At 38.9% G+C, this 24,721-nt stretch overlaps 1 protein-coding gene across 3 annotated transcripts; it reads left to right on the top strand.

Moving 5' to 3' along the window:
- ATP6V1B2 (ATPase H+ transporting V1 subunit B2) lies at positions 1-24,562 on the top strand. Of its 3 annotated transcripts, none has more exons than XM_036450500.2 (14): positions 1-186; positions 6,751-6,806; positions 10,426-10,524; positions 11,230-11,323; positions 11,448-11,525; positions 11,977-12,116; positions 13,066-13,167; positions 13,524-13,621; positions 14,235-14,358; positions 16,031-16,181; positions 18,326-18,408; positions 19,955-20,059; positions 21,110-21,239; positions 23,198-24,562. In XM_036450500.2, exons 1-14 carry the CDS (start codon positions 45-47, stop codon positions 23,335-23,337), a joined length of 1,542 nt encoding a protein of 513 aa, XP_036306393.1. In that variant the 5' UTR covers positions 1-44; the 3' UTR covers positions 23,338-24,562. The 3 variants fall into 3 exon arrangements, with proteins under 3 accessions (XP_036306393.1, XP_045441837.1, XP_036306394.1); XM_045585881.1 differs by lacking the exon at positions 23,198-24,562 and adding an exon at positions 21,495-22,670 and having other exon boundaries at positions 21,110-21,269; XM_036450501.2 differs by lacking the exons at positions 13,524-13,621; positions 14,235-14,358.
- The last annotated feature ends 159 nt before the right edge of the window (positions 24,563-24,721 follow it).

The raw sequence follows: 24,721 nt of genomic DNA on the forward strand, positions 1-24,721 counted from the left end.
CTGCGCGGCCCCGCTGCGGGGCCAGTCGGGACGGAGGAGACAAGATGGCGCTGCGAGTGATGCGGGGGATCGTGAACGGGGCCGCGCCCGAGATGCCCATGCCCACCAGTGGGGCCGGGGCGGGGGCGGGCTCTTGGGAGCAGGCGATGGCAGCGAATCGGAACTACCTGTCCCAGCCTCGCCTCAGTGAGTATCAGCAAGATGGATCCTGCCTTCGCTCCTTAGCCCAGCCCCTTGCTCCTTCCTACTCACCTGCTTAGCCAGCGCCTGGGGCGGGCGGGGGGAGGATTTATCTTTCCTTCTCGCGACCCCCTCTCCTCTCGCCCGCACGCCTCTCTTTAGAAAAAGACCTGAGTGTACTGCACATTTCCGTGCGGGAAAGCGCTCCTGCGGGGACTTCCTCCCGGGGTTGGTGGGCTCCTGGCGGCCGCTCCGCCCTCCCCGGCGCCCCCGGTGCCGGGGCCGTCTAGGCACTTGCCTCTTGTGTCTCTGTGGGAAGGCCGCTCCAGGTCCCTCCATCTCAATCATCGCTTGACCTTCGCTTTGGACATGTAGGGGTCGAGGGAACGCCCCTGCCCATCTGCGCTCCGTGGCGGGGACCTCGGGGCGAAGATGCGGTGCCGCCGCTGACGTGGTCGGTCCGGCCTCTCAGGGATGGAGGTCGGTCCGTGGCCGGAGGGAGATGCTCGGTAGAGGGGGGGACGGGGGGAGGCTGTTCGGCCGCAGGACACCTCCCTATCACAGAACGCGAGAGCTGAAAAGTACCCTGCCGCTTATCTAGTCTAACCCTCTCATTTTACAGCAGAGAAACCGAAGGTTCCTGGAGGGACAGGGCTTGCCAGGCTTCAGACACCTAATTATGGGCAGAGCAGGAAACTAAAATCCCACGTTTCTTCATTCTAGCAAGGCCTTTTTATTTGTGCCTTTGCAGCTACAGGCCAGTTAAGCCAACTTGGTTTGGTGAAAGGCGGCCTTGGGGAAAACCAAACATCTTTTGCTCATATTATATAACGCGTAATGCATAGGCATGTGTAAGCGTTGCTGTGTGTAAAAAGGCCTTAATGAACCAGAAATGGCTCTTGATTAATAGGCAGTACAGTCGTGTAGCCTCAGACCTCTTCACGGCTTTCTTAGGAACTGGGGATGAGCCCTGGAAATAGACTCAAAAGTTGGGAAAGCACCTGATGTTTCCCCAGGTGGCAGGACCATATTTGCACTGGTTAATTGCCAGAGTTCCTGTTTGTGGGTGGCTCCTTGGTTGAGAAGAATTGCAGATGGAGGGTTTTTCTCCCGCCTGACTAATCCCATCCTGATCTGTCACTGGGTCATGTGACAGCACTGCAGTGTGAGCAAGGAAAACCCTGGATTCTTTGGTTTGCCTGAGGGGTGCTTTTTACACTGGAATGAGCTGAATGCTTATTGGGGGGGTGAGGGGGGGTAATAGGAGCTGATATAAATGTTTCAGGAAATTGACAGGTGTTGCGTTCTAATGTGGACTTTAACCATAAGTTTATAACTAACAATTACAAATTCCCTTAGGAATTGCATTTGTGTGTTTTGCTTTGGGTAGAAGAGAGAGGCATTAATGATGCTTGTAGGAAAAAAAATTATAAGGGAGCAATAGTCAGTTTACATATAATATTCATTTAGTATCAATTCAGAGAGTATCAACTGAAATAATGTTGTTTAGAGAGTTTATGATGAAGGTTGTGAGCCCTGAAGAGGAGAGGAGCAGCTATCTCTGTTCTGAATGCCCAGCCAGTGCCCGGAGAACTGCAGGTGAGAGTTCTCCTGACAGAAGTGTTGCAACGTAATTCTTCAAACTCAACCTTTAGATTTAGAGGTCAGGAATCCTTTTTGTATCCTCAGTGCCTAGCACAGTGCTTGATACATAGAAGTACTTACCCTGTCTTGTACTTTGTTGTATAACTTGCATTTAAACCTCTTGTTCTAATGGTTTGATAGATAGATTCTTAACCTGGATGGAATTAGGTAGAGTACGGAATTGGGATATGTACTTGGTTGAGTTGAATTTCCCTCTGTGTCTGGTTTATTCTAAAAAGCATAAATGATATCATACTTAGGGTAACAGCTAATCACATTTGCAAAATACCTTTTTTCCTGCATTACCACCTTCTTGATTCTAGTTTATAGTTTTAATTGCTTGTGAATATTGATTATTTTTTTCTAATGAATGATGATACCATGTTCGGTGATACGGTATAGTAATTTAATGTGCTTTTTAAAGGAAGGAGTGGAGTAAATATTAGCAATTACACTGTGCAAATTGGGTCCTGTTTTAAAACAATTTCAGGATTATGGGGCTGTTAACAAGAAATGGAAAACAAGATGTGCAGGATTGATATAGTCTTGAGCACTTTAGTTGAATTTCTAAAGTCAGGGAAAGGTAACCTGATTTTCTTTTAAATTTTGAGCAAGGTTCAATAACACAGAGCGAGCTTTTGGAAGTGAAACATTTTACTGTTCTTGAGACCCTAGCTAGGATAACTTACCTTGTTTCTTACATCACACAGCAGAGCTAGCCCCGGGCAGGTCAAATAAAGGAATCGTTGGCCTGCTTTTTCTAGAACCGCTCCCTCATTGCCCACTGCTCAGGGTGTGGGTATATACCCTTGCACAATGGAAGATGATTGCTCTGGGTTTTTGATTTGGTAATAAGGTGGAGGCTGAAGGACTAGGGCTCTTGTGCAATGGCTGTGGATTTTCTCTTTACAAGTTTCACAATCATTAAGTGGTGTTAGTGCTGAATAATCTCATATCCTGCAGGAGAAAGAGGATGTCATTTGACAAAACCTGCTTTTTTGTAGACTTTGGTTTTAAATGTTACCCATGAATATATATTGCCTGCTTGATAGTTTCAAATCAGAGATGTGACTTGTTGGTTGTAAAATGTGTTTGGTATCCTCCTATATACAATAATAAAAGGCTAATAGCAAATTTTCCCCTCAACCAGGAGTTCAACTGGGAGTTTGACCAGGGGGCAGGGCTGGCAGGCCAAGCACTCCCCGCTACCCCCTCAAACCTGGTCTGATGGGCCCCAGTCAGGGCGAGCTAGCCGGACCCCACTGGTGCAGGAATTCCTGCATCAGGCCTCTAGTATAATGTAAACATATATCTGCTGTGTTGTCAGGAGTTCTGATCAACCCCTGCAGACCCAAATTCTTGTTCATTTGGACATTTTCAGGAGAAGAATGGCCATTATTTTGGTAAATAGAAATGTCCATGTAATCTGTAAATGGGTTTTTACTTTTTTGACGAGCAGGTAGTGTCTTTGGCAGCCCTACTCTAAACTGTTATCTCTGCTTTGGACTGTTAATGATAATGGTGAGAAAAGCTAGAAATATTTTGAGAGATAAAATGCTTGATAGCATTTTCTCTGCTTTTTTTTTTTTTTAAATAGTTTGAATATTATAGGAAAGAGCTATAATTTGTATATAAATTATCTCCTAATATTTATTTGTAGTCCAAGTGATTGAAAACTGTGTCATCTCCATATTTTTTAATTATACTACAGACTGAGTTCAGAAATCTTATAGGGTCATAGGGTACCAACTTTAGAATTAGGAAAACAACATACAAAACAAAAAACCAGTCCTAATCCCAGCTTTCCCACTTACTAACACATTTCTCAGAGCCTTTGTTTAAGTGTAGAATGGGTGTTCCAACCTTGCCTACCTCCCAGCGTTTTGGGGAGCTGAAATAAGGTAACTTTTCTAAAGAAGCTCTGTAGCCGAGGCTGGTTTGGCTCAGTGGTGGAGCATCAGTCTGCGGACTGAAAGGTCCCAGGTTCGATTCCGGTCAAGGGAATGTACATTGGTTGTGGGCACATCCCCGGTGGGTGGTGTGCAAGAGGCAGCTGGTCGATGTTTCTCTCTCGTCGACATTTCTGGCTCTCTATCTCTCTCTTCGTCCTCTCCATGAAATATCAATAAAATATATTTTAAAAAAATAAAATAAAGCAGCTCTGTAAAAGTCTGATGTACTTTCCATGTTTTTGTTTGGTAATGTTTTTTACTTAGTTTGGGTTATAACACTTACTAGTTTACTTTGTTATGTTAGTTCAATTTAAACCAAGCATGTTGCTTAACCTCTGATCTGTATCTGAAGTAGTCTCTTGTTTTTCATGTTTTCCAGTGAGGGAAAACGGCTGAAGTGTCTCCATTAGATTCTTTCCTCTGCTTAAACTCTCCAGTGGCTACCCTCCATTGAAGACAGATTGTTTTCCAGTAATGACAAAATATGAACACAAAGGGAATCATTGGGCAGTGCGTTTAGTAAAAATAACTTACTTTTTAATAGCTAAAGATGCAGATTTCATGAAATTATTTTGAGTGCTATAGCTACATAAAGTCTTGCAAATAATTATGAGTCTACCAGACCAAAAAAAAAAAAAAAAAAAAAAGCAGTTCAGTTTTAATTTGAACTGCAGGTCAGAGTTAAAGAAGAAATGACTCTGGAGTCAGACCATATAAGTTCAGATGCTTGTGCAAGTTATTTAATTTCTGAGAGTCATTTTTCTCTTCTAAAACTTGGAATAATAGTTAACTCACAGCCCTATAATGGAGATTAAATAAGAATTTCTTATAAGTAGTTATTAGTGTTGGTGTTAATGAATTCAAATGGTTACTGGCTTTTTAAAAGGCTACATAGTATGTAAAGTACAGCAGAGGATATATAGTCAATCATAATATTGTAATAGCTATTGTATGATGGGTACTGGAAATATGGGGGGTACACTTTGCAAAATACATGATTCTGTACTGTACACCTGAAACTATTAATAATATTGATGTAAACTATAATTGAAAAATTAAATTAAATTTGTTGCAGATTTAGAGATTCTTGATGAAGTAGAAACCTTGTCTTGTGTAGAAGTCAGCTTTGTTCACTGTTTCCAGGAAAAGCAATGACTAGAGTTTCTTTGCTTTTTTTTTTTTTGGTCATGCTTTTGCTCGTGACTGGCAAAACTTCATAATTTTGAATGAGCTTAAATTTAAACATGAGATTCTGAAACATTCTTGTAGAGGTTAAAAGTTCAAAGGAGATGCAAGTCTTGTTCAAAATGTAGAGACTTTCAGAATCTGAAGGGTTTTTTTGCTTACATTTGTCTATAAATCTCAAAACTAGATCATGCCTCCTAACCAGTCCACTCCTTTTATCCCCAAATATTTAGGTAAAAATTTTGAAAAGGTATCTGTTTCTGTATTTTTTAAAACTGGGTTCTAAGATAACCTGTTTCTAAAGTAGCTCACTTTGCTTTCCCGCATAGCAATTTTAGAAGTCACTGATAGAATGTTTGGACTCTTAAAATGAAAATAATGGGTAATTTTTCAGGGTTAGGAATTATTTTTAAGAGTATTAGATTATTTTAAAATGATGGAGTGGATTTTTATAAAAGTAGAAAATATGACACTTGGGGTCCTTCTAATAATTTTTGAGGAATGATTTATTCTTTTACATTATCATTTATTCTTTTACATTATCATCCACTCAAGTAACTTAACTTTTTAAATTTGTGACTTGCCTTTTGTCTACAGTTTAAAAAAAAAAAAAAAAGTCATTTTGGAGTCCTGGTGAGATAATTATAATTACAGATGTACTCAAGCAAATATTTGGTGTCAGGATTTAATTGTCCTGTGAGTATGAAAGCCACGGGGCCTGCTTGCTTGCCATGCTTCTACCAGGGTACTGGCTTTGTGTTTTTGAGTTCTGGAGCCTCTTGGGTGAACTGACTGGTTATTACATGGTTTCCTCGTTCTTGGGAGACTACATCTGTACCAGAAATCTCTGCGAGACTCCATAAGAAATCAAGCAAGTGAAAAGTTTCCAGTTGGTTGACAGCTCCTTAGAAATTATTTTAGGCCTTGTACTAAGTCTTCATTAATTTTATTTGTTTTCAGCTGTTCTGACTATAAATTTAGTTGATTCTGATATAAGACTTACTCTCTCTGAAGTGTTCTGTTTTACACCTAATTCCAATTACACTTGGCAGGTTGTGTGAGGTGTGATATGGTTGAAGGATTGCTGCCCTGGGATTAGCTACCTTACAGACTGGGCATAATTTCCAGTGGAAAATATAAGCCTCTAAATTGACAGTAACATTTGACTTTTTTTTAGGATACTTTCCTTATTTGACCCCCTGGTCTTTCATTCCATTGCCCACTCACTCCTTAATAAAGCAATTTTCCCATAGTTTCTAAGACAGCATTTAATGATAGCTTTTTACTTCAACACTACATTATCTCGGTTTCCGTTGTGAGTTTTGTCACTTAAGTATTCCCCTCCTCTTCCTTGTCTACTTTGGTAAGTGCCACCTCCTCTACAAAGTCTTCCTTTTCTCTTCAAGGTGAGAATGACAGCTAGGTTTTTCCTGGGCTTCCACAACCCCTCTGCACATCTGTTAGGGTTCTTAACTCCCCCCTTCTCCATATAAAACTGAACTCCTGAGGGAAATTGTTCCTCTGTGCCTTTTTGTTTTTGTGTCCTGGGTTCTTAAAATATTGTGATTTATAGTAAGGATTCAAAATGTTTTTGGTTGGATGTGGGTAGGTCATGAAAAGTTGTACAGACAGGCATATTTAATTTTAAATTAAAAAAAAATTTGTAACTGTTTGTTCCATATTGTAATAGGTATGGTAAAGTGGAGAGAGGTTTTCCTGTAATCCCAGAGAGATAATTTAGGCTGTTGTTCTATTTGACTAAAGTGGGCTCTTCTGTTTTTCTTTCCAGCATACAAGACAGTATCCGGAGTCAATGGTCCACTAGTGATCTTGGACCATGTTAAGGTAATGTACCACCAACATTGTTTAACCATTTATGAAGCTTAAAACATGGCATTAAGTCCTGTTTGAGAATACTTTAAGTTTTATGGTATGGTTTTTAAGCCATTCCTTGGGTCTGAATGTCAGTAAGAAGACAGGATTCTAGTACTGGGTCTAATGTGGATTCTGTTTGTCCCTGAGGGTCTTTTGTCTGCAAAATTAAAAAAAAAAAATTTTCGTTGCTGCTAACCTCATAGATATGTTTTATAGGAAATTATAAAACTGTTGAAAGACATAAAAGAAAACCTTAAGAGTAGATTCCATGTTCATGAGTGATAGGATAGCAAAGATGTTGATTTTCCCCAGGTAACAAAATCAGTTAGAGATAGAGTAATCAAGAATAGAAATTCGGTGCAGAAGTACGCAAGTATATCAGTGGAGCAAAATTAAGAAGTTGTCTCACACAAGAAAATTGGACTTAATAAATAGCAAAGCCTACATTACAGGCCAGTGGGAGACATTTTGTGCTACTCAGTAAATATTCTTAGGAATTTGGCTTCTTATATGCAAAAGAATAAAAATGAGAAAGGTAAAATTACATAGCAAAAGTAAATCCAGATGGATTAAAGGCCTGAACATGAAAAACCTATTTTATTTTATTATTTTTAAAAATACATATTTTATTGATATTTTACAGAGAGGAAGAGAGAGGGATAGAGAGTTAGAAACATCGATGAGAGAGAATCATCAATCAGCTGCCTCTTGCACATCCCCTGGGATGTGCCCGCAACTAAGGTACATGCCTCTGACTGAAATCGAACCTGGGACCTTTCAGTCCGCAAGCTGACGCTCTACCCACTGAGCCAAACCAGTTTCGGCAAAAAACATATTTTAGAAGACAGTACAGAAGAAGTCATTTTAATGACTTCTCAACAGTACACATTATAAAGGAACACAAATTATTTTATTCCATAAAAAGTTTTAAAACTTTATATGATAAGATACCATAAACAAAATTAAAAAATAAGAGACTGTCTTGGAACTTATATTTGCAAAAAAGTTAGTGTCCAGAATCTATAAACTCGTAAAAATAAATAAGAAAAGCAGATCCAGTTGAAAAGTGAGGAAAAGATAGTAATAAGCCAGTCATCAGAAATAAAGTCTGAATTGTCAGTAAACATGAAAAGATGCTCAATATTAGTAGAATCAGGAAAATGCAATTTGAAAAGATGCTATTTTTTACTTAGCTAAATGGCAAAAGTTAAGGTTTAATAGTAATTATGTAAGCTAGCAGAGATGTAGGGAAAATATACTTTTGTATACTACTAGGGAGATTGTAAATTAATATAGTTCTTTGCAGAGTAATTTGGCAGAAAATGGGCTCAGCCTGTGTAGCCCACCACTAAGTAATTAAATACATTAGGGCTGTGGTCGGCAAACTGTGGCTTGCAAGCCACGTGGCTCTTTGACCCCTTGAGTGTGGCTCTTCCACAAAATTCCACAGCCTGGGCAAGTCTATTTTGAAGAAATGGCATTAGAAGTTTTAAGATTAAAAAATGTTGCTCTTAAAAGAAATTTCAGTCGTTGTACTGTTGATATTTGGTTCTGTTGACTAATGAGTTTGCCGACCACTGCCTTAGGGGAAGTCAGGCACACTTACATGAAGAGCACATGGGAGAATGTTCATCTTTGAACTCCATTGGTGGAGCAACTGAATAAAACATGGTGTCATTTGATTTTAAAAAAATCTTTATTGTTGCCCTGACTGGTTTGGCTCAGTGGATAGAGCGTCGGCCTGCGGACTGAACAGTCCTGGGTTCGATTCCGGTCAAGGCACATCCTTGGTTGCGGGCACATCCCCAGTAGGGGGTGTGCAAGAGGCAGTTGATTGATGTTTCTCTCTCATCAGTGTTTCTAACTCTTTATTCCTCTCCTTTCCTCTCTGTAAAAAATCAATAAAATATATATATTTTAAAAAATCTTTATTGTTGAAAGTATAATATTACATAGGTCCTTCTTTTTGTGTCATTTTATTTTATTTTCACTACATCTGGTTTAACATCAATTCTGAGTTCACCATATATTCACATTAGCCTTTCCAAAATCAAGTTACAATCAATGGTCTATCATAGTTTAATTGGCAGATGTTTTTCTTCACAAAAATAGTGGTATATCTTTCAATAGAATATGTTGACAAAATAAGGTCAGTATTACCATGACAGACCCAAAACACAATGTCAAATGAAAAAAAGGTAGAAGGTGATATATTTAGTATGTTGTCATTTATTTAAATGAAACCACACTACATTTTTAGAAACATGCATTTAAAATAGTAAGAACAGATAAAAGAAATACGGTATTTTTCGGACCATAAGACGCACTTTTTCCCCCCCAGAAGTGGGGGGGAAAAGTCCCTGCGTCTTATAGTCCAAATATAGCCTACACATATACTTTTTTAAAAAAAGTTTTTTTACTTGCCCGGCTCTGTGTGGTCTCTGTGTGCTTGCCTGGCTCTAAAATGGTTCTAAATGCTGCTGTTTACTTTACAGGGTTGATTACATGTGTTTATGACTGTGATGTTGGGTTTTAATGCACATAAAATATTTTAGGACACTATTTGTTTCAGAATCTTTTTTTCTTCATTTCCCTTCTCTAAAAACTGGTGCGTCTTATGGTCCGGAGCGTCTTATGGTCCGAAAAATACGGTACATATCTGGTTAGGAGAATTAGATTGAGGAGGGAACGTTAATGTTACCATATTATAATAGCCGCCAGAGGCCCAGTGCACTGGTGGGTGGGGCAGAGAAGGTCCCTCAGCCTGGCCTGTGCCCTCTTTCAGTCTAGGACCCCTCGGGGGATGTCTACCTGCTGACTTAGGCTTGCTCCCCAGGGCATTGGGCCTAAGCTGGCAGGCAGACATCCCTTTGGCAGTCCGGGAGATGTTAGGGAATGTCCGACTAACAGCTTAACATTGCTGCAGAGGTGGGAGGGGCTCCTGCCACCGTCACTGCACTGACCAGCCATGGGCTGGCTTCTGGCTGAGCAGTGCTTCCCTTATGGAAGCGAACTGACCACCAGGGGGAAGCTCCTGCGTTGAATGCCTGCTCTCTGGTAGTCAGTGCATGGCATAGCCACTGTTTGTTCCCAGTTGTTCTGCCTTAAGAGTCAATTTGCATATTACACTTTGATTAAATAGGATTATTATTTAATTGCATTTTATCCCCCTGCCTCCAGTGCATGCAGGAGATTACACACACATACACACAACAAACATCACTTCTGAGTAGGGGGAACTTGGTTATTTGTAAGTTCTTTCTATAGTATCAAAATTTAAAAATATACACAGAAGAAAACATTTTAATTGCTGTATTTTCACAAATTTAAGACCCTTCTCTCTGTACTTTATGCTGGTTTGCCAATGTGTATACTAGTGATTGGCATTTTAAGGACTTAAACTACTTGAGGATGTCATCAACTCTCTTTGTGTGTCAGGGAGGTGGTGGGATTGCATGTGGATACATGCTATGATGGAGATAGAGCACATGGAGTATTTTGGAGTTTTTAACCCTACTCCTAAATCTAACTTTAACTTCTAACCCTGTAGTTAGTTATCGATCCTTTTATTTTATTTTTTTCTACTTAGTTTCCCAGATATGCTGAGATTGTTCATTTGACATTACCAGATGGCACGAAGAGAAGTGGGCAAGTTCTAGAAGTTAGTGGTTCCAAAGCAGTGGTTCAGGTAAGCATAATTTTAATAACTGGCCAGTTGAACTTTTTCCTCATTACAAAAATGTAAGGAACACTGCATGTTTTTTTTAGTCATTGAGTAAGTATGTCTGTGGAGGAAAAAAATATTTTTGCATGTTTTCTTATCAGATGTCAGCAACTTATATTCTAGATTCTAGCCCAATAGCTTCACTGGTAAAATGGCTTTTTTTTTTTTTTTTTTTTTTTTTTTTTTTTTTTTAATGGATAAAATGAAGCAGATGACCACATAGAAGGAGAGAGAAGAAAAGCAGAATTCAAGCTTATGGAATGAAACCAAAACAGAATCTGATTCTTTATATTGTCTCCTGTAATTCCTAGTTTTTAATATTACTGCTTACAGTAAATGCATTTTTCTCAAATAACATGTTCCCCTACAAAGTAATCTAGAGCAAGGGTCAGCAAAATTTTGGTAAAAGGTCAGATAGTAAAGTTTTTAGGGTTTGTGGAGCCACCTAAGGTCTCTGATGCATTTTTTTATTCTTTTTTTTTTTTTTAATTAAACCGTTATTTAAAAATATAAAAAAAATTCTTAGGTTGTTTGTAGGATTGGATGTCCTTCATGAACAACTTTTGTCAAGAGGTTGTGTTTGTGATACTAAGAATAGTGTACATTTATGTATTTGAGTTTATAAGGGCTGACAAAATTTAAATTTCTTTTACCCTCTTTTTTTGGTAGGTATTTGAAGGGACTTCAGGTATAGATGCCAGGAAAACATCCTGTGAGTTTACTGGGGATATTCTCCGAACACCAGTGTCTGAGGATATGCTTGGTAAGTTGATATTATTCATTCTGAGCAGAGATCTGTTTCCTTTTCAGCACATTTACATAAAATCTTTTAAAAAACGATGAATATTTATAACATTGTTTACTTGTACTGTCTTATTGTTTTACAGGTCGGGTATTTAATGGGTCAGGAAAACCGATCGACAGAGGTCCTGTTGTGCTGGCTGAAGACTTCCTTGACATCATGGGTAAGGACAGTAAATGGGATTCTGTGTGTGGAAAATGGCCTTTATCTGTCTAGCTTATATCTTTGCCAGAGAGTGATTTTTTGTAATACTTTAAGTTAACCAACTTACTCCATAATTAATTACTTATTATTTAATAAATTTATTTTTTACTAGAGATAATCTTGAAGTTTTATATAAATATCTTAATATTATATTAAGAATGTAAATAATAAAGCCATGGCATTGAGCATTGCTCTCTTATTTGCTATACCTCTACTTCACTTTAGGAACTTGAGTTCCACTATCAATATTTCATGAGTCTAATCAAGACTAATGGAAAAAATTATCTAAATAGTTTCAGATTTCAGAAAATAACTAATATTTTAAGAGTAGAAAGAAATGCTTTATATGTTTTAGTCTTCTTGTACAGACATATTAAAATTTCCCCCCCTAATTTTTGGAAATTCATTAGGCCAGCCAATCAATCCTCAGTGTCGAATCTACCCAGAAGAGATGATTCAGACTGGCATCTCGGCCATAGATGGCATGAACAGTATTGCTAGGGGGCAGAAAATTCCTATATTCTCTGCTGCTGGCTTACCACACAACGAGGTGAGAATTGGGGTCTGTTTGGTATGAAATTTAACAAGCAAGAATTCCTAAATGCTTGATATTAGTGAGAAACCAAAGGACTTAAGCACCTAGTCAGTCACTGATGACTGACACTATATCTGTCCGGAAGACAAAACAGGCTGGGCACTTAACGTGTTAATCCCCAGTGTTACTGTTTATATAATCCAATTACAGGTCCAGTGCACAAATTCCTATACAAGTGGAGTCTAACCGGCCTGCCCTGATTGGGGGATGGGGGGAAGCTGATTGGGGGGGGCTGGTCAACTCCCGATTGAGGGGACAATTTGCATATTAGCCTTTTATATATAGGACTAGATGCCCAGTGCACAAGGTTGTGTGTCCCTCAGCCCAGCCTGCATTCTCTTCAATCTATTTATCTTCTATAATTGAAACTTTGTAGCCTTGAGCAGAGGCCAGGGAAGCTTGGCTTCCTCCATTGCCCGGGGCAACCTAACCCTCCTGCTCTTTCCAGCTCCGCGGCCACTGCCATCTTATAATTAAAACCTTATAGCCTTGAGTGGAGGCCAAGGTGGGTTGGGAAGCTTGGCTTTCTCCATTGCCTTCTGCTTGCTCCAGCTCACCTTATTTTTTTGGTTAATTTGCATACTTGTTCCTGATTGGCTGGTGGGTGTGGTGGAGGTATGGTCAGTTTGGGTGTTTCTCTTTTATTAGATAGGATGATAGCTCTCTTTTTACTTACTCTTAGGAATTTTTGCATGCAAATTGCAAAATAATTTTATTGGATAAAGTCCTTTAAAATAGCGATCACCAACCAGTGGTCCATGAGGTCTGAAAGGTTGGCAACTGCTGCTTTAAAACATTCCAATTTCATTTATAATTAAAATTTCAAAAAGATTAGGATGAAAGTTACTTTGTTGTAGAAATGTTGTTTTAGATTTCAACTCAGTGCTTTTATTCTCCTCATCAGATTGCAGCTCAAATCTGTCGCCAGGCTGGTTTGGTAAAGAAATCCAAAGACGTAGTGGACTACAGTGAGGAAAATTTTGCAATTGTATTTGCTGCTATGGGTGTAAGTATAAATATTTGCTGGTTTAGTATGAAATATAAAATTAATTGCTTATGTTATTAGAATAGTGTAGGAAATTACACATGTATCATTGAATTTATCTCTTGGTAAAGAAGTTGCAAGTTAGCATTTTGGGCAAATTAAGGATTAAAATTTGGCATTTGACTATGAAATGTAAGAATAATTCTCTTTGTGCCCAAAGTAGGCTGTTTACTCTGTTGGCTTTTGTGAAAAATGTGTGTGAGTACTTGACAACTTTAAAGGAAGGAACAGTGAGATCTATATCTTAGCCTTCATCAGAAATACATAGTATTGAGAATGTTTCTTCTCCCGGCACTGATGAAGTCATTGCTATTTAGGTAAACATGGAAACTGCCCGGTTCTTCAAATCTGACTTTGAAGAAAATGGCTCCATGGACAACGTCTGCCTCTTTTTAAACTTGGCTAATGACCCTACGTAAGTAAATATAGCTATTTCTTTCTGTTCATCCAGGCTTCAGGTCCAAAATGCTACCTAAGACTAGGGAGGAAAAATGTTATGAAAGCAACATGGGCTTAAGAAGGAGATAACTATATCTAAATTCCAGTTGTGCTTCTTGGTAATTATTTGGCTTTGGGCAGATCATGTAGGCTCTGAAGCTCAGTTTCCTCTTCCAGAAAATGTGACAAATAATAGTTGTTTCTCAGGGTTATTGTGTATATTAAATGAGATAATATGTATAAATTACCTAGTACACAATTTGTACTCAGTGAATGATCTTTTCCTTTTAACTGAGGAATCTGGACCCTATTTCTCCCTTCTTCCCTCCCTCTCTCTCCCTCTCTCTCTCTCTCTGTTTTGAGAACTATATAGTTCTGAGAAATTATAAACTAACCAATTTAACTTTGTAGAAGTAAGAAATTATTATGTAAATATATAAAGTAGCTGCTTTACTTAAATTTTAAAGTAATAATTGATTTACCATCTCAATTTATTTAGAGGGAGATTGTACTATTATTTCCAGAATCTCATTTTCTTTTGTTTTTAGCCTTTTTGTTTGAGTGACATAGGACTTAATGTTCCATTTCAGTATTGAACGAATTATCACTCCTCGCTTGGCTCTAACCACAGCTGAATTTCTGGCCTATCAGTGTGAGAAACATGTATTGGTTATCCTAACAGACATGAGTTCTTACGCTGAAGCACTTCGAGAGGTAACTTTTTTTTTAAATTAAAATGGCTTCATTTCCAGGGTTATCTTGTTCCTTTGCAAGTTTTCATTTCTCTTTCATTTTTTAAAACTTATATGTCACTTTAGTTAAAATTATTAGATAACATTTAAATTATTAGCCTATTTATCATTCTGTCACTGTCTCCATGAATTAAGACTTGATCCTAAGAGAGAGTAAATGATAAATGATGCAAGCTCTTTTTTCAGTTACTCTCCCAGGAATTCTGTCTCTGTCCAGACTGTTAATTTTTAACCTTTTCCAGAATTTTATTCTTAATGATGTTACTACTTGAATAGATAAAGTCCATGTTCTGGCAGCACTGTTCTCGGAACCTTTGCCTTCAGAAAACTTGGTGTTTAATTAGGACAATATTAAGATTCTTGTGTTATCACCAGAAGTTTAGGGTGTTTGTTCTAATGCAAGATACTGAAATGTTGAGTAAGGTACACTTTTAAGCATGTAAAACGTTTCTTAAAATTGTCTGAGATCCATCACCAAATCTCACTCTGCTACCAAGTTTTTTTAATGGAGGACTCCCCTCTCTCCATACAATCGTAGACTAATACCTTTTCTAAAATGAACTACTCATATTTTCTGGCATATAAGACGACCCCCTAATTTTAGTTAAAACTCAGGTTTAGGCCTATATTCGCTGTATAAGACTACCCCCCACTTCAAAGAAAAGACTTATTTACCATCAAGATCTGCAGGTAATTTTTGTGCAATTTTGGTCTTTTGCCCCCGATTTTCGGTTGACTTTTTTTCGTTTCAAAAGTCGTCTTATACGCCGGAAAATACGGTATTAGAAAAGTGAAATTAAAAGATACATAATTTATAAGCCTAGATTAATTTTATTAGATTCAACAGACATAAAATTATTCTTTTAAATTGCCATTGAAGTTTTCTAAATGCTTACCTTATTTTCTCATTGCACATTTATAAGAGCTGGTCTGCAGACTATACTTTGAGTGGCGCTGCTATAGCACACTCTTTTGAAGGAAGCACTTAAACTTGGCCTTAGTGTTTTGAGTTTTTAGTGATTATAGATTAATAGGTATACCTATATTCCAGTATGCATGACTCTAAGAGAAAGACCATTTGTTACTAATCTTATTTTGTGCAGTGAATGGACTGCTGGCTCTGTGATTTTGGGCAATTACTTATCTGACCTTTGGTTCTAACTACAAATTGACATTAACAACATTACCTTCCTCAACAGGTGGTTGTGAGGATTAAATAATCAATGTAAAGTACATCAAATGACCCCGGTATAGATTTCCTTCCCTTTTGACCTTTTCAGGTTTAGCTTACATATATAAATGGCAAGATCCTTGTGAACTAACTAATCAGTTCTCTTAGTTTTAAAATTAACTTCCTTTGGTTTATAAAATTGCAAGCTATTTCCTTGTAGTAAGCTATTTGGAGGTTTGGCAACATGATTTTAGCAGGGGGAAAAAGTCTGGTCCCAATTGTCAGCATTTTTGCAGCAGAATACTTGAAATTGTGTTACTAGATTTTTCTAAATGATCTCGTAGAGACTATTTAAAATGAAAAAGATAATATTCCAACTTTCTAAGTTGGCATGTTCAAGCAAACAAAGCTTTGCTTTCCATATCCCATGTTGTGTGATACTCTCCTCCTTGGCTTACGTCAGGTTTCAGCAGCCAGGGAAGAGGTTCCTGGTCGACGAGGGTTCCCAGGTTACATGTACACGGATTTAGCCACAATATATGAACGTGCTGGTCGAGTGGAAGGTAGAAATGGCTCGATTACTCAAATCCCTATTCTCACCATGCCTAATGATGGTAAGTTTTTGGTTTTTGGATTATAGCAGGCCTAATTCTTGTAAAGGCTATGATGCTAAGAGAAGACGATTTACCTTTTTGAGTGTTTATCCTCCAAGGGTTTGCATCAACTAGTAATTTGTACCTAAATAAAATTTTTCATTTGAAAACTGCTCATAATTATCATTATCCTTTTGTGGAAGAAAAAGTAATAATGTTCTTTATAATTAGAATTTTAAATTTTTATTTACTGGCTACTATTGAGTGCCTGCTATTTGTAGGACACTGGTCTAGACATAAGTAATTTAAAAAATCACTGTGGTCTTTACCTAATGTAAGTTGTTAAGTCTAATTAGATATTTTCTTATGTGTGTGCACAAATAATTTAAGGTGGCCTAAGTGTTAAAAGCACAAATAATAAATGCCATGAGACTTTAGAGACAGGTAATCACCACCAGAGGCTGATTAAAACTTAGTTTCCTTTATTCTGTGAGAAAGCACACAGTGCAGTGCCTGTCTAGTGGGTGCTCAGCGTGGCTCCTGGGGCAAAGACTTTTCTCCTTTCAGTCCCTTTCTCTGTTTTTAAAAGGCACTTTTGGAAGATATTCAGAAACAGTGGTAACTCACTATATCGAGGACTGTTCTAAGTGCTTTATAAATGTTGACTAATTTGATTCTCATAGCAACTTTGAGATAGATTCTCTAATCTGAGGCACAGGGAGGTGAAGTGCTCTGTCAGAGTAGCCTTAGAACCCAGGCAGTCTGAATTCACAATTCACTGACTGGCACACCACACTGCTTCTGCCATGGAAGTTATTTGTTCCAAGAAAGAAGCTATAAATTACTCTATGTAATTTAGCAGACTTAGAAATGTCTTGACTTGTATGACCTTTTTGGGGCTGCCTGCATCATGTCGCTTTACTTGTCTAGCATCTCTATATTTCCCATGTTGAAATAGCTTATAAGCTAGGAATAATCTCTCAGTATACATCCCATTGGCAATCTCGGCAAGGGAACTTTGTGTTCAAGTGGAATTTTTTAAATATATATTTTGGGGAGAGATCACATAAGTAGGAGAAATTGTACTTTTTATAAATGTAGCTAATTTACCTCATGTGCCAACACATAATTAACTATGATGCAACCAAATAAATTAAACTGTCCATTATAGTAACCTCTAGCCACATTTGGCTATTTAAATTCTAAAGTTTGAAGTTAGATAAATTTGAAAAACCATAAGGTTTTTCAGTTATATTAGCCACATTTTTTTAATGCTCGGTAGCTGCAATTGGCTAGTGGCTATCATGGTACAGCATACAGACAGAACTTACCAATTATCGCAGATAATTATTTTATACTAGAGGTCAAACGTACAAAATTTGTGCATGGGTACGGTCCCTAGGCCTGGCCTGCGATCAGGGCTGATTTTCCCTGGCTGCTGGCAGCCATCTCCGCCCGATGCTGGTTGCCCTCTGGTGGGCAACCAGGGACCCGGCTTCTTTCATGTCCCCCACCACCCACCTTCAGTTCCTGGTTCCCCATTGGGCAATCGGAGCCTGCTGCCCTTGGGGAGGGACCAAAAGGTTGATTGGCAGGCCCCCATTGGGCGATCAGGGCCTGCGGTCTGGTGGCAGCTCCTGCGTTGGGTGTCTGCCCTCTGGTGGCCAGTGTGCATCATAGCCCCCTGGTCGATTCACTGTCCAGTCAATTTGCATATTATACATTTTATACACACACACACACACACACACACACGTACATACATTACACACTAGAGGCCCGTTGGCAGGAAGATTCCTGCAAGAATAGGGCTTCCTGTGGCCTGAGCAAAGCAGAGAAGGAGCGAAGCACACCAAGGTGGGCTTTCCTCCCACTACCACCCTGCACTTTCCCTCCCTCTTCCTCTTCGCTGTCTTCAGTCTGGGTATGCAAAATAACTGCCATCTTTGTTGGGTTAATTTACATATTCTGATTGTCTGGTGGGCATAGTGTAGTGATGGTCAATTTGTATGTTTCTCATTTATTAGTGTAGATAGATAGATAGATAGATAGATAGATAGATAGCAAGCATAGTTTTAGGTAGTGCTGTAGCTAATGCAGATTGACATGCTGTGTGTTTGTTTATATGAGATGACACTTTAACATCAGATGTCTTCTTCTGGTAGATATCACCCACCCCATTCCTGATTTGACTGGATATATCACAGAGGGGCAGATCTATGTGGACAGACAGCTACACAACAGACAGGTATTTGACATTTGGGTGGCACAGTAAAACTTACAAATCTGCTCTTCAATTATTCTTTAGTGACTTGGACTTTGCTCTTGGGATTTTTTTTTTATTTAGAAAATATCTTAAATTGATTTTGACATGGTTGTAACTTGTCACTTCTATGTACAACAAATTCTCGAATAACATTTGTGCATTGCCATTTTGCTTTAAAGTTGATGAGATGCCATAGGAACTTAACTCTTGTTTCTATCAATCAGCCTATGGGAAAACTAGTTTCATTATATGTCATTTTACTTAAAGTCAAAGACCCTTCAATGACATTATGAGGATTGACGATAATATCCTGGTGTGACTAATTTCCACTTTTTTTTATTGTGCCTTACAATGGAATCAGTTGTCTTAAAGAATGTTTTTGGGTATTCTATTCCATAATGGTATAATCTACCAATCATATTAATACTACAAAAACATTTTTTTGTATAATTTATTAGTTTCAAGTGTACAACATGATGATTCAATATTTGTACATATTGCAAAATGATCACCAAAATAAGTCCAGTAACCATCCATAGTTAAAAATTATTTTTCTTCCGATGAGAATTTTGAAGATCTACTCTCCTAGCTACTTTCAAATATAATACGGTGCAGGTTTTTTGTTTGTGTTTTTTTAATCCTCACCCGAGGATATTTTTAGATAGAGTGGAAGAGAGAGGGAAAGATCGAAATAATGTGAGAGAAACACATTGATTGGTTGCCTCCTGCATGTGCACTAACCAGGGCCTTGGTCGGGGAGGAGCCTGCAATTGAGATATGTTCCCTTGACCGGAATCAAACCCAGGACCTTTTGGTCTGCAGGCTGATACTTTAGCCACTGAGCCAAACTGGCTAGGGTTACAGTGCAGTTTTACTAATTATTTTCACTATGCTGTACATTACATCCTACATCCCTCTGACTTGTTCATTTTATAACTGGAGATTTGTATCTTTTGACCTCCTTCATCCATTTTGTCCACCCGCCCCCACTCCCCACCTCAGGCAACCACCAATCTGTTCTCTATATCCATGCACTTGTGGGGTTTTTTTGTTTGTTTGTTTTTAGATGCCACAGATCATATGGTACTTACCTTTTTCTGTTTAACTTATTTCATTTAGCATAATTACCCCTCAATATTAATTCGTGTTGTCAAAAGACAAGATTTCATTCTATTTTTATGGCTGAATAATCAAAAACAAATTTTTGATGGTTCTGTACTAGGTCAACTTTTAGGTGGAATTATTGTTAGTATTATTATTTTGTATGTGATTTTGAGTCAGAGTTCAAAAGCCTACTTAGATTTGATACTGTAGGCAATTCAGTTTTTCAATATAATCTTGTACTGTTGTATAGGTTTTTACATTTGATTCTCAAAAGAAATATTATGCCAAAGAGAGTTTCATACCAGGAAAACATGTTAAAACTCACCTACGTAACAACTGCAGCAGTTTTATATAATTTAATAATGCTTTACTATCAGTACAGCTTGAATTTTGTACTAATTTTCCCCCTCTCATTCTACCCAAGATTTACCCACCTATTAATGTGCTGCCCTCATTGTCACGGTTAATGAAGTCTGCTATTGGAGAAGGTATGACCAGAAAGGATCATGCTGATGTGTCTAACCAGCTGGTACGTATATCTTCTTAATGATGGCGCTTAAAGAAGTAAATGCCTTTCTTAATCTATTCTTTCTGCTATCTTATACCTTTTATCTTTATCCCATATCACTTTTCTTTTCCCCATCCACATAGAATTTTATTATAGGCTATGAAGCCTATCTAATAAAGAGGGACTATGCTAATTGACTGTCACTCCCTCACAAAGATGGCAGTTCCCACAGGCAATAAAGAGGGAATATGCTAATTGACTGCCACATCCCACAGCCACAAGATGGTGTTGCCCAGTCCCCTCAGCTCCCCAGCCACCCAGGGCCAGGTGGAGGCCTGCACTGCCGGCAGTGGCAGCAGCAGAGGTGTGATGAGGGCATTGCCTTTGCCTGATCACCGGGTTGTCTCCCACCCCTGAGGGCTCCCGGACTGTGAGAGGGGGCAGGCCAGGCTGAGGGATCTCCCTTCTCCTCCAGTGCATGAATTTTCATGCACTGAGCCTCTAGTATAATATAAAAACATTCATTAGAACCAAACAATCTTTTTTTCATAAGGATGGATGCTGATAACGAAGATTAAAAATCATATGCTTGAAACATTTGTTTTATGCTATGAAAAGTAGCTTCTAAATAAAAAACCAAGCCAAAAGGCCATTTTAAGTTTTTATTAGTAATCATTAATAATAATTATGGAGTGTTCCTGAAAGGATTCTTTAACTTTCCTTATAGTAGAAATGGTATACCTAATAGCACAAATGTTTTTCTTGAATAGAACTTCAAGATGGATTACTCCATGGTATGAGTTCTTATTTTCAAATAATCTATATAGTGTAAGCTCATTGTCACATTGAGGAAGTGTATTTTTGTAGCAGTGTCTATTGCATGCCTGAAGATTCCAGGTGAGACTGCTACCTAATAAAGTCCTCTGATACTTTCATGAGTTTTACTTATGTGAATTGTGTTTGTAAGTAATGTGACATTCCTTCTGTGTTTTCTTATGAAGACACCTGAAGCAAATACACATACATAGCACAGATTATTATTAACATTTATACAATCTTTTCTCTCTTTAGTATGCGTGCTATGCTATTGGTAAGGATGTACAAGCCATGAAAGCCGTGGTGGGAGAAGAAGCCCTTACCTCAGATGATCTTCTTTACTTGGAATTTCTGCAGAAGTTTGAGAGGAACTTCATTGCTCAGGGTAAGATGACACTTCTTACAAATATAAACAGCTTCATATGTAGTTTTTTTTTTTAATATATTTTATTGATTTTATACAGAGAGGAAGGGAGAGAGAGAGTTAGAAACATCGATGAGAGTCATCGATCAGCTGCCTCTTGCACACCCCCTACTGGGGATATGCCCGCAACCAAGGTACATGCCCTTGACCGGAATCGAACCTGGGACCCTTCAGTCCCCAAGCCGATGCTCTATCCATTGAGCCAAACCGGTCCTGGCCTCATATGTAGTTTTGAAGACCTCTTTCCCAGTCTGAGATTTTTACATTGGTATCTACATAATTTTCCTCTGATTAGAGAAGGGGGTCTTTAAACTCTGTTGTGTCTTTGTACTTAGTGCTCTGGTTCCTTCCCCTCTGCCTTCAACTCTATTATCCAGTTATTTAGCTCCCCCCTTATTTTCTCTCTTCCTTACCACTGCTTTCTATTGCAAGCCTCCTTCCTCCTACCCTCTCTGCAGCCATCTTCGCTAGCGTTGGGACTTTTCTGGTCCATCTGTTTTCATCATCTTTTTTTTTTTTTTTTTTTTTTTTATATCTTTCTGCTTCTTAATTGTTTATGTTCCCAGAGGCGTAGTTGCCTGTGCTTCCCTCTCCTCTCCCCTTCCTCCTCCCCGCCCCTCAAGCTTTGGCTTGTTTCCTATGCATTGACTGAATTGCTATGTATGATCCTTACCCTCTTTCTGAAGCCCCAATCCCACATCTTCAACTGGGACACTTTGTTTATGCCACCATCCCTGAGGCTCAGCAAAGGTTTTACCCAACTGACCACCTGCCTAGCAATTCCCTCTTCAGTTTCTGTCTACCTCGGGATGACTATTGTCCTGGTTACTCAAGCTCAGTAATTGGGCATTATCCTAGATGATGCTGAAGCTATTGATCTCTGACCACTCTTTGAGTCTTAAAACCTAGTCCACACCTTTGGTTTCATCACCCCTGGTCGCAAAATGCCAGCTTTTTCAGTTTCCCCGAGCTCTTATATACAATTGCCAGAATAAATTTTATTCATTGTCCCTCTACTAAAAAGTCCAGAATGGTTTTCATTTCATAGCCTATGTAGTGTAGGGTTTCAAGCTGCTTGGCTTGGTTTCTCCTGCCAGTCCTGCTAACGCTGCTAATACTCTTCCTGACCTCAGTGGCACTTAGAACAGATGTGTTCATTTTGGAATAATGCATAAAACTACGCACTGGGATTTGTACACTTTTCTATTTATGAGATAAATGTCAGTTTTTTATTGACATTAAAATCCCCAAAATATATGAGTTTTTTAATGTATACCTTAAAGGTTAGAGATGAAATTCTTCTGCTAGAGAAAAGAATCCAGAACTTCGGCCACTCTGGTTTCTTAGTTAAGAAATGAGATTTATTTGTATAAGGTTGATTTCTGCTATTAATAAAATAACAACTTTGAAAACCACTGACCTATTCAAGTACTCAGAAGGCCTTTCTAAGTATCTCAAATTCAGTCTCTGTTCCTGGGAAACTTTTTCTCACTCCTCTGGACACAACACTAAGTTTGGTTTCCATTGTCCAAAGTATTTAGATCCCCACCCAATTGTCAAGAAAGCTCCCTTTCTCTCCTCCTTCTTCCCCCCCCCCCCCATGTCCCTCCTCTCCTCCATCCCCCCAACACACACACACACACACACACACACACACACACACACACACACACGACTGCCTGCCTGCTGTCTCTAGCCCATGGGCCTCTCTCTTTCCTCTGATTCAAAATTGTGCTTATTGTCTGTGGCCTCATTTCCACATTCAGTCACATGCAGTCTGGGGAGTCCTAACTGCTCTGTGTTTCTTCTTTTTTTATACTTCATGCTTCCATTGTGGTCATATAACAGAATACATCCTGAATAACTTGGTAAGTTGGAAGTAGTTTGCCTTTATTCATCCAATCTCAATTTTTTATTAGGTCCTTATGAAAACCGCACTGTCTTTGAGACTTTGGACATTGGCTGGCAGCTGCTCCGAATTTTCCCCAAAGAAATGCTGAAGAGAATCCCTCAGAGCACCCTGAGCGAGTTCTATCCTCGGGACTCTGCAAAGCACTAGCTGCCATCTCATCATTGGCTCAATACCCTTGAGTAATACTGGTTCCGTTTATTGATTCCTTTTGCACTTGCCCATCCCCACTTTTGTGTTGGAGTTTACCATGTTACCCTGTAATTAAAAGCAAAGAATAGGTGACATATTGTGCCAGTGTTGCAATGTCTTAAACTGCTAACAGACATATTCCCTGCTCAGAAAACTGGGATCTTCAGTGCTTTGTTTAAAGTAGCTGCAGGGATGGAGGCGAAGTTTTCTTACTCATGTGTATTTGTAAATAGTGGGATAGTTAGTTGCCTAATAATGTCCTCATTATTTGAGTCTCTCGGACCTTCCTTCTCCCCCCTCTTGAGAGTATCACTATCTGGAGCTATAATGCTTTGATCTCCAAATCGGGCAGGATCAGGACTAGAAGCCGCCTCTGCTTAGAAGAGCTCAGAGCTCTCTCAGCATTTGTGCTTGGATGGTGGTGTACCTCTAGGTCTGAGCTGCTGTTCTAAGCAGATGGCTTTTACTGTCCACCTGCTCTTTCCTAGAAAAGGAGTTGGGACTCCCGTGTGTTCATGTGCTCTCTCCCTCCGAGTAGCACACAGTCTTGCAGCTTTTGCACAGCTGGCATCAATCGGACAGTAGTGAGATGCCGTGTCTTGATCCTTACTGGGTTGTCAAGCAGAGGAATCATAATTAAAATAATCAGTATAATTGTTGCTTGGAAAGAATTGGAGGTACAGCAAAAATAAAGAAAAGAAAAACCTACACCCGTGCTACATTCGGACATGCTAACTGGTGTACTTTTCTAAGGTGTTAGCCAGAAGCTGAGGACACGGTGTGGGAGAAAGCTCTCCTGTGTACGGACCTGTTAAATTGTTACAGAGCAGCCTTTGGAAAGCCCTATTTGGTCCTGCTTTCTGACCCATCTCTGCCTCTTCAGGGTAATCTTGTGGCACAAGTGATAGTATTTAAAAGCTTTAGCTAAACTTTTAACTCCTGCTCCTTCCTGCTGTGAGCCCTGAGCTGTCTTCTATGCACTCCGCCTTGTCCACTGTGTGGTCTCTGTGTTCTTTGTTAGTTGGGTGCAATAGCAACTTCTCCGTGCATTCCATCTTTCAAGTTGTGTAAAGTTCACTTTCTTCTCAGAGGATGTATGTGGGAGAGTCAGCATGATTATATTTTAATGTAGAAAATGTGACATCTGAATATAAAATGAAAATAAATATTAAATTAAAAGGAAGTGACTGAAAGTGACTTTGTGTCTTCAAATCAGAAAAATGGTGTCAATAAGCAAATACATATAATAATATACCTCTTGGATTCAGTTTAGAACACATGTGTCAAACACAAGGCCCGCCAGTCCTTGCAATGTGGCCCGCACCGCGCTGTCATCACTGCA

Source organism: Pipistrellus kuhlii, unplaced genomic scaffold, assembly GCF_014108245.1.
Source record: "Pipistrellus kuhlii isolate mPipKuh1 unplaced genomic scaffold, mPipKuh1.p scaffold_m20_p_21, whole genome shotgun sequence".
NCBI lineage: Eukaryota > Metazoa > Chordata > Mammalia > Chiroptera > Vespertilionidae > Pipistrellus > Pipistrellus kuhlii.